The sequence below is a fragment of the Tetrao urogallus genome (genome assembly GCF_951394365.1).
Source record: "Tetrao urogallus genome assembly, chromosome: 8".
In the NCBI taxonomy this organism is placed as follows: Eukaryota; Metazoa; Chordata; class Aves; order Galliformes; family Phasianidae; genus Tetrao; species Tetrao urogallus.
Genome location: NC_136821.1, coordinates 1,914,244 through 1,924,614, shown reverse-complemented (window position 1 = coordinate 1,924,614; position 10,371 = coordinate 1,914,244). Strand labels below are relative to the sequence as shown.

Genomic DNA, 10,371 nt, shown 5'->3' with positions numbered 1-10,371 from the left:
TTAGTTTCCACTTAGTTTTCTCATGATAGGGCTGTCAGGTTCAGCGTTAGTGAAAATGCTTCCCACAACAACATGAGTACCCCAGATGTTATGGCGAATAACTTTGCAGCAGCCAAGGTCATCGACAGAGAATCCAAAGTGGCGGTAGCGTTCATCTGTCTCAAACAGAGTGTTGTTCGTGTAAGGTCCAAAAAACTAGGTGGAAAAGAAGAGAGATTTTTCCCATCACTGTTTTGAACAGATGAGGGTTAACAGATTGGTAACAACACAGTCAAGTTTAGTAGGTGTCAAAATTACCCCTTTTAAAAACAAAAGGAAAAGACAACAAGAAAACTAAACCCAGAAATACCATCTGCATCTGTTGGAAGAAGTTGTACGTGCAGTTTGGCTTGAGACATCTACAGACAGAGCACCCCTGACTGTACTGGTAACCCATACTTAAGGGCTTATGATACCTTTAAGACAGACAGAGGGCTGAGGGCACATTAGCATGTCTGATTGTCTAATAAGTCAGACACACAAAACATCTTAAGTGTTTTCAAAAAATTCTGCTGCTTCTTCAGACATTAAGAAACCTATAAAACAGCAAAATTAAGACATGTGCCTTTTGAGTGAATCACCATCAAGACTCTTAACAGTAAAATCTGTGTCAATTTGAACAGGATACTGCAGTTGCTTTATCTCAGAGGAGGAAGTATCTGACAGAAGCCCACTGCTGATGGACAGGTGGTGGGTAAGGATAGTACTACTGAACTGGAACCCAAAGACAACATCCTGCTTTTATTAATCTGTAACTACTGCTTAAACGTGTTGAATTCTCATTGAAACACCTTCAACTGCCTTCTTAGCTTACAAACAATTCCTATTAAGCCTACTTGGCTCTGCTGACACAGCAGGTCATTGCCTTTCACAGTGTTTTTAGATATAAACTCACTAAGATGAGCTTTGCTATGAGTATGTTCAGGTATTTGACTGCTTCAAGGATAAGTTCTCAAACAAAAATGCATGTGCACGTGCTTTGATAGTGACTCAACTCTACTGTAACTTTTAAGATGCTGTCATGTTTCAATGATGTCTTGCTAAGAAACTGCCAGCTCCTCATGTAATCACAGAATGGCCTGGGTTGCAAAGGAGCACAGCGCTCATCCAGTTCCAACCCCCTGCTACGTGCAGGTCACCAACCAGCAGCCCAGGCTGCCCAGAGCCACATCCAGCCTGGCCTTGAATGCCTGCAGGGATGGGGCATCACAGCCTCCTTGGGCAACCTGTTCACCACCCTCTGTGTGACATCTGTAATCTGATAATGAATTCCAGGCCATTTAATTGGAACAAGCTATTCATTTTTCCTATATAACACACATCATTAACTTATGCAAACTGTTTTGGTTGTTTTTGTTTCTTTTCTTGAAGTACTAATCTACACAAACAGGCTTATTTATGGATAACCAAAAGACCTTTAGGAAGGCAAAAGCAGCTTACTGCACAGTGACAAATTTTTAGGCATCAAATTCCTACAACTCTCTAAAAACCTCATTGCTAAATAATGTTCTCTGAAGTGCCAGCTGCAGTAAGTGACACAGTACATGAAGGGTCATAACCTATCTTCCTAATTTATAAAAGGAATTATCCTATGGCAACAGCTTTGTGGCAACATGAAAAAGGTGGATTTAACCCATACAGAAGAATTCCAGTACCACTGTGAGTTCAGACAGTAGGGTTCCACACAGCACATAACTTACTGCCAGTCCTGAGGAGGGATCAATGAAGTCAGCCCAATAGCCTTCAGAACAGATTGCATAGCAGATTTCCTTGGCACCATTAATGAACTTAAAAGAAACATAAATAAGGAAGGAGATCAGAACTGTTTTATATCCAGACAGATACGTAGATAGACATGGATCACACAAAATATACTGAACACACAAAATATACTGAATACGAATCTATATGAATATGAATACTGCATACCGAAAATTAATTCTTGTTCTCTGCTAGTAAATGAGAAATTTGGTACATTTTCAACAAAAATACTAAGAATATTAAGGCAATTAAAATTAATGGCATATATTAAATTAGTCCAACCATACAAGGTTTTAAGTGTTCCTTGTGCCAGTCAGTAATGTATTAACAGCTTGTGTAATTACTCTGATTATTCATGCAGATTGCAGTCATACCTGTTACCCTCTCCAAGAAGCCAAGTATTACTTCAACAGAATAAAAAAATCTCACCTGGACTCCACATAGTCCAAAGATGGCACTATATATTTATATAAAAATACAGTTTTGCTATTAGATCTGCTCTTAGTTAGCAGGAAAATACCAACACAGTGCTGGCAGCACAAACACACAACTGCAAATGATCTTTGCAGAATGTTTTAGTTCAGCATCATGACAGCAAACAGTTTAAGTACTTGTTAGTTTTTCCTTTTTACACCAGTCTACACCAGTTCTCTTGTAGTATTTGATTCTTGGTCAGGATGAACAACACTTTCACTATTAGACAATCGAAGTTGGTTTATTTACAACAGAGGATACCAGCTGATGTTTATGAAAATATACATTAGGTAACATACCAAGAAGTTCCCTATTCTCTAATGCCTCACCACAAACCTCCCTTTGGAGAAATACCTTAGAGAAATCACTACATTTTTATAGCAAACAAGCACCTAAACTTAAAGCTGACATTACAACACAAGGCACAAGAAAATTACATCAGCTATAGATTACACAGCATATTTTTGCACAGATAAATGAACAAGAACACAAGACCTCAGCTATGTGCTTTTAATCACCTAGATCAGCAGTTTCCAATCCATGTGAGGACAGTCAACAGGAATTCACAGAGTAACTTCTCAAGAAGTCTGCAAAGGTGAATGAGAACCCTCCCCCAAAGCCTCAAGATACAATGATTACTCTAGAACTGCCCATGCACTGAGGAAAGCACATCCAGATACAAGAATCTGAACAGCTAAATGCACTGATCTGGAGAAAAGAAGAAATAAAATTCATGTAGCTCCCTTGAAACACAACGGAGTTTCCCTAATCTCATAAAAAGACATACCTCTAACTTCAGAATAAATTAACACTTTATTTACTCTCATTTTGTTGCCTGACAAGTTTGAGGTACAAAGAGTATTATTTTCAGTCAGCCTCATCCTCTAAGAGGCCCAAAACAAGGAGGTTTATCCTTTATAGTAACCAGATCTACACCTTGAGGTCTGATGGCTCTGAAGATTAGCCCTAAACACAAGCAAACCATCTGAAGACAGCATTTAAGGCATTACATTTCTGATACAACTCTAGATCAAAAGATGCAGCGTAACAAACCCACTGCAAACTCTTAGAGCAGTGTTAGTAACCACTTGACATTCACCACTGTAAATGCTTAGACCTGGCTGTAAATAATCCTCATTACTTCAACACAAGTCTCTCACATTAAATTAGTATCTTTAATGCAACTTCTAACCATTTATGAAGCAAACAAACAGACCATTTTCCTGTGACCTTGCTGTTAGTAACCTTTAGGCCAGGAGGTTACAGTTAACATCTCAGAACTCCTACAATGACTACATTAGACTTGACAGGGAGGTGCTCAAGGAAGAAAGATGCCAATTAACATATAATTAGACCAGATTACAATGCCAAAGATCAACAGACCATACATAATTCAAAGAGAACACCATGCTAAAATGAAGGGAATTTTAATTTGCGTGTAATTTTTGTGTTGATACTGCAGACTGCTTGTTTCTTTTAGTGGTAACCCAAACAGTGCTCTCTACAGAACACACCTGCAATTTATGAAGCTGTAAAGGGCATTAAAACTTGAATCTGACCCTCAGCACATACATGAAAATCCTATCACTTTTTTTTTTTTTTTAAATAGTTTTTTAAAAAATTACAAGTAACACATGAAAATGCTGTATTTTAAGGTGCCAAGAAAAAGAAATGCCAGCAGTGGCAAACAGTGACACCTGCTGGAGCAGGTACAAAACAATCTTTAGAATGAGAAGCAAAGCTATTTTCAGAGAGGCATCTAGTGGCAAGAGGGCATCAAGACAGCATTCACAAGGCTGGTTAGCATTTGATTCACTGTTACTGATACCCAGACTAAAAGATGTATCTGTTACCAGAACGAGAAAACTGAGCAACCACCTGTGTAAGTGAGGATGCACGAAGTCCATGCTTGAATTTTAATTACACCACCAGCAAAAAAAAAAAAAAAAAAAAGAAAAGCAGAAAAATGCTACAAAACACAGTGTACTGAAGTGGGAGAAAGGTGAGAAAATACTTGCTGTCCTTTAACTGCAAGACAACAACAGATGCTTGATGTACTGCTTTACCACTCCACAACATACACAGTTGACTCTACCTGCCATAAAGAATTCAATTGTTTTGTGAGAAATTTCAAGTGGAATAATAATATAATGGAGTTTAAAAAAAAAAGTTGTCTCTATTTAATCAGACAGTAGACAGGATTAGCTCAAAGCTGCAATAAGGTATATTCCTACCAGAGCTGCAAGTAAAGCAGGATATACATATAATACACAGAAGATTAATCTACAAAGGTAAAATGATACCTGTGTCAACTACTCACATTTTCTAACAGCATTTCTCTCTCATCTTCCACTTCTTGACTCCATACAGTCATGTCATTTTTAGTCTTCTGGGTAACAGTCAGTACTGTTAAATGGTTGGCATTCACTTCTGGAAACATTGATTCGAAGTCTAAAAGTGAAACCAGTATTTTATGGCTTGCTCTTAAATATTTCTCAGTTTTAGATAAATTACCAAACCTAATTCAAATTAGCAAATCAGTATCATCAGTAATTATCAGAACTTTGAAATGAATGAACTCCAGTTCTCTGCATGAAATGCATAGATCTGTATTTTCTGGTTAAGCCAGAAAATTTCACACACATTCATTTTTTACTTTAAACTTTTCAGTGGAAACATCCCAGATCTGCTTCCGAGTGCTGTTAGGACAGAGCAGTGCTCACAGAAAGGGCCCAAACCATCAAGATTCTCTTTCTACATCATTTACCAGAGCACAGCACTAAGTTCTGTATGAAACTCAAAGCATCATCAACAGCAAAAATTCAGCATTCATTTTACACGCCCTTTTCTTTTGTGAAATACAAACTTTGGACTTCCTTATTCCGTGATACATTCTGCAAGGTCCATTTCACCAAAGCCCTTACTGACATATTCTTGCTTTTAAAGAAGTTTGTTGTCTGTATTGAAATCATCCAAAAAAGTTAACCTTCTTTATACCTTTCCGTAGCAGTTCAGGACAAGCTTGTACTGCACATTCCACTTTTGCATTTTCAAAATACATTTCAGCATTATTTACTTGCTGTTTCTGTGGAACATCAGAACCCTGAGGGAAAAATATAATAATTAACTTTCCTACTCTTTAATATAAAACAGGAAGAATAACATCACATAGTGGCATACTAAACTATATTTTTGTGACTGTATGCCTACTGATAAACTCCACAAGTCTCACAGAAAGATGATTTGCTATCACTTACAACTACAGCTACAGCGGCTACAGCCATTTTCTAAAGAGCTATACTATATTTTCATATTAATGGGCTGCCAGGTTCATTTATATTAGTTTTATGCAAACAAAACTCCTCTGACTGTTCAAGCACAGGACCCTGAGCTTCAGCAGCACCAAGATTTTCTCCTGCCTGCTGTAGCAAGCCATGGGAGGATTTTGTACTCAATCCAGATCTGGGTCTTCTCTAGAAGTAATTCAGCATTTCCACTAGCTAAGCACTACTCATGGATTCCTGAGCAACACTGGTATTAAACAAGCTGATTCTTGTTAACTGCCTTCTGAATAACAGTTGTGAAACCTTTCCAGTTTCTCCATTCCATCTGGTCAGCAGCAGGTGCACTGATGACTTCATTATACAAGTAATCTTTCTAGAATGCAGACGTGCCATCAGTGCACCTGGTTTCTGTTAAGTAAACCAAAGGCTAGGTGTTTGTTGGTTTTTTTTTTTTGTTGGTCTTTCAACTGAAGTTATGATTCATACACACTGAAAACAGACTTTTGGGAACTCACCAGAAGCTTACGTTTTCTCAACAGTTTGGAATACGTTACATTTAAAGAGAAAACGCTACACAGCATTTTCACAACAGAGATTTACTAGCTGACTTCTGAAGTTTGAACATGTCAAGAACTCAGAGATTGGAAAGTTGAGTCAGCAGCTAGTAGCAATAAACATTTGTTGAAACAGTCTGACCACGCAAGTCAAACTAGCAATTAACAACCTGCCTGTCATTAACACGGCATCTGACTGGCTGCAAGCTCTGCCATTGCCAGAATGTATTCTCACACTGAGACCTGAGGTTGAGCTACATTGGTCTGCTTCTCACGTCTGAATTCCACTGGAGTCAGAACCAAACAGGCAGGTTTGAGTACACTCTAATCTATGCAAGGCCAAATACATTAGATGAAATACTTAAGTAAGGAACTACCACTCTTATTTGATAAAAGGTGGTGAGACTTTGCAAGCAGTACATTTTGATACTGAAGTTTTCACACAACCACAGAAGTCACGAGGTTCTACACAGGCTTCCTTACCTCACCTGAAGCACATCTTTAAAGCCACCTGGAACATCAGGAATATCTTTTTACAGAAGGAAGACACAATGACTGTGTTTCTCTTGGACAAGAAACATCAGCTTTGCACAGAAGGTCATATCACAGGATCTGTTCTTACCTGAAATTCATTTATGTATTGTGCCATTACAAATTCATGCCTTTCATTTGGTGAAGGCTCTGCTAATATATCAGGCAGGCTTTTTGAGGCTTGGCTTTTCCTCTGGGCAGCAGTACCATTTAGGTGACAGTCAAAACCAATATTACCAGGCAACTGGAATCTCTGGTCCTGAGGACCAAATGGACCCATCACTTCATCAGGCCATACGGTTCTTGGACCTGTAAAAGTCAAGGCTTTGCTTTAGTCCTTGTGTTATTTAAAAAGGAATTTAAAAAAAAAAAAAAAAAAAAAGAAAAGAAAAGAAAAACTCAAATATCTTTATTCACTCACAATCACAAAACCAAGGCAACCAGAACACAGGTAAGCAGGTAAGTGTCCTGCCACAATAAAAACACACTTCAGAATTCCTAGTTGTATATGGAGTGTACAATTCTGATAGCACATCAATTGAAAGAAAATGAATTTGCTTGCTCTTACATAAATCAGGAGGTGTAGCAGCAACATGAGGCTCGTCTGAGCCAGAGGAACCTGCTGTAGAAAAAGCCTTGGGATTTACAACTCTTTTGACTAAGGAATAAAACCCTGGTAGGTAGGTGACCAATCTTGCTCTGTTACAGAGCACCTGAGAAGACAAAAACAAAAGCAAGTATTATATACTGCTAACAAAATTACTAGTTCACGTACAATTCTGTATATCATGAAACTTCACTCCATAATTAAAACCGTAAGTTAACTATCAGCAATTATTTTTGTAACATAGAAATTTAAAGATATATATATATTTTTTTTTTCTCTTTTTCTAGTAATAGGTTTCTAAGACCTCTGCCCTGAAAACTAGCACAAACATCAGCTGGCCCATACCCACACTTCTTAAAAGACTTGAGGGGACACCAGATAACAACACTACAGATACATCTTGTGTCTTTCCTCTCGAAGCATACATATGTGCATACACACTCTTCTTTGGCAGCAAAGCACACATATCAACAGCTCCAAAGGATGCAGGGAGACATGCATACCAAAACAGGTGGGTATGGTAATCTCTACTTCTGTATTTTGCACTTGAAATCCATAAATATTTAACACGTGCAAAACTTAAGCTGGTGCAATCCATGTTAGATTCGCAAACTCAGCACATTCACATATTTATAAACAAGCATTACTGCAAACAGATTAGTTCAGCACCCTGGGCAAGCTGCCAATGAGCCATAAAACCTTTATGAATTCTGCTGTCTTGAGATACACCAGCAAATCTGCTTTACGCCACGGCCTTATGCCATCTACATAACTATTAATTGCTATCAGAAGCTGATTCAGTCAGGTGGCAAACAGAAAATGATGCAGTACTGTCTCCCTCTACATGCAAACAGCCTCAAAAAAAGGAGCTCCGAAGAGCCATTAGTGCTTCAAGGTGACAAGCAGCTCTGAAACTCAACGAGAGGAACAGGCTGCCCAAGAAGGCTGTGGATGCCCCATCCCTGCAGGCATTCAAGGCCAGGCTGGATGTGGCTCTGGACAGTCTGGTCTGCTGGTTGGCGACTTGCACACAGCAGGGGGTTGGAACTGGATGAGCAACGTGGTCCTTTTCAACCCAGGCCATTCTGTCATTCTATGATACACTCTATGATTGTATCTTCAGCAGTGCAAACAGCAACAGTTACTTGTGTTTGTTTTTTAAATAAGAAATATGCAAGTGCCATGATAAAACTGTCAAATCTAATCTATTTTTTTATACTTCAAAAAAACACAGATGACTTTCCTGATGCACATCTGTAACAAGAGTAACACTTCTGTTAACGCTGATTCACCCCACAGGGAGATGCTGGCATCGCACACACGGAGCGCGATGGGACATCCCAAGCTGGAAGGGACCCAGCTGGACACAGCCGCGTGGATTCTGCCCAGCTCTGCAAATATTTACACGCCTCACATTGCACCACTGAAAAACACCCCGAGATCAAGGTTTTACAGCGGCCTGCGTGGCAGAACGAGGCCAGCGACGGCTGCTGCCCCTCAGCCTGAACGCCCCGCTGAACTCGAGCTCTTCGCTTTAACTCACGGCTTTAAAACCAGAACCGGGCGCGCCTCCGCCCTCACTCCAACTGAACCTCAGCAGTTCGGAGACTCAGCTGGAAGGAGGAGGACGATCCCGTCGCCCTGCAGTAAGACGCAGCGGGGTACGACCGAGGCCCGCAACCAGGGCCGCAACCCCGCACCGGGCCCGGCTTACTCACGTTGGCCATGGCAGACGCTCGGCAGCCCCTCGCCCAGAGCTCCGGCTCCCCCTGCAAGAGAAACGAACGCAGCGTCTTCTGAGGCCCTGCACAGACCGGTCGGCTCCGGGCCGCTCCCCCCTCAGGTCTGCCCCCCACTCCCCCTCACACGGCTCGGCGCAGCGGGAGCTGACAGCAGCCCCACACCGCGCTTCCTACAAAATGGCGGAGGCCGCTCCCGCCCCGCCCGCACCCCCTCGGCCGCCAGACCTGAGCAGCCGCTCGCTGAGCCATCGATCAGCGGTGGGGTGGGTGTTTGAAGCGGGGATAGGGCGGCGCGGCGAGCGGGCCGGCAATCGATTGGTCGGGGCTGGGCTCCCATAGGAGAGGGCCTGGCCCGAGTGGGGCACGTAGGGGTGTGCGGGGGTACGCAATGCCGCGTCGGTGCGGTAGGGGGCAGCAGTGCGGCGCGGGGAGCTGAGGGGCTGATGCTGAGCAGAAACGGGCGTTATGCTGGAAAAACTGGGAGCGGAGGGATGGCCTCTGCAAAGATGTGGTGTATGAAATAGGAATAAAGCCCTTCTGAAGAGAGCCAGAGGTGTGCTGTTGTTTGTTGTTCCCTCCTTGCTTCGTGTTTTCACCCAGAGGATGGCGAGGTACTGTTACAGGTTGCCCAAGGAGGCTGTGGATGCCCCATCCCTGCAGGCATTCAAAGCCAGGCTGGATGTGGCTCTGGGAAGCCTGGGCTGCTGGTTGGTGAGCTGCACACAGCAGGGGGTTGCAACTGGGTGAGCACTGTGGTCCTTTGCAACCCAGGCCATTCTGTCATTCTATGTGCAGCCCCCTGCCTTTATCTCAAGTTCAGCCCGTTTGCTTTGCCCAGTATCTTACCTTCCCATAAATCTCCCCTGGAAAGGAGGAGAGCTTTGTAGCCAGCTGAAAACTCAGTATTTTGTTTTCAGGTGCCTTTTTCATCCTTTTTCCAGGACTGCGATTTAATTTAGATCATGAGTTCTTTGAGGCACAAGCCTCCCTACTTGCGTACGTGGAAACTGTTGTGCATGCTAATGGAACAATTTAAATGCTGAATTAAAAATGTCAGGGGAGAGGTGCCCCAAACCCGACCTCCTTTAAAGCTGATATGAAAGAGCTGTGTCTCTGTTTGCTTCTGCAGGAGTGGGAAAACACGCAAGCCACACTGGAATACGAAGATTAAGACCCTTCTTTCTTATTTTTTGCCACTTCTTTGCTGCCTTTTCAAAGCAGTGATGTTGGTTAAGGGAAGGGAAATTTAATCTCTCGCCTTCAAAATAGAAGATTGAGTGTTCAAATTGCAGCTTAATTTGCTCTGTTGTGATTTCATGTGTTATAAAACATCTTTCTGGGCAATATTTGTTTTTGCTTTGCCGCTGGGTTATTAGCAT

The 10,371-nt window shown here is 41.7% G+C and overlaps 1 protein-coding gene across 1 annotated transcript; it reads right to left on the bottom strand.

The window, feature by feature from the left end:
- MMADHC (metabolism of cobalamin associated D) lies at positions 1 to 8,977 on the bottom strand (the record flags this gene model as incomplete). Its single annotated transcript, XM_079539210.1, has 7 exons — positions 1 to 195; positions 1,740 to 1,826; positions 4,595 to 4,725; positions 5,272 to 5,377; positions 6,735 to 6,952; positions 7,212 to 7,356; positions 8,951 to 8,977. The coding sequence occupies 7 exons, from the start codon at positions 8,975 to 8,977 to the stop codon at positions 1 to 3; spliced, it is 909 nt and encodes a 302-aa protein (XP_079395336.1).
- Positions 8,978 to 10,371: the final 1,394 nt, after the last annotated feature.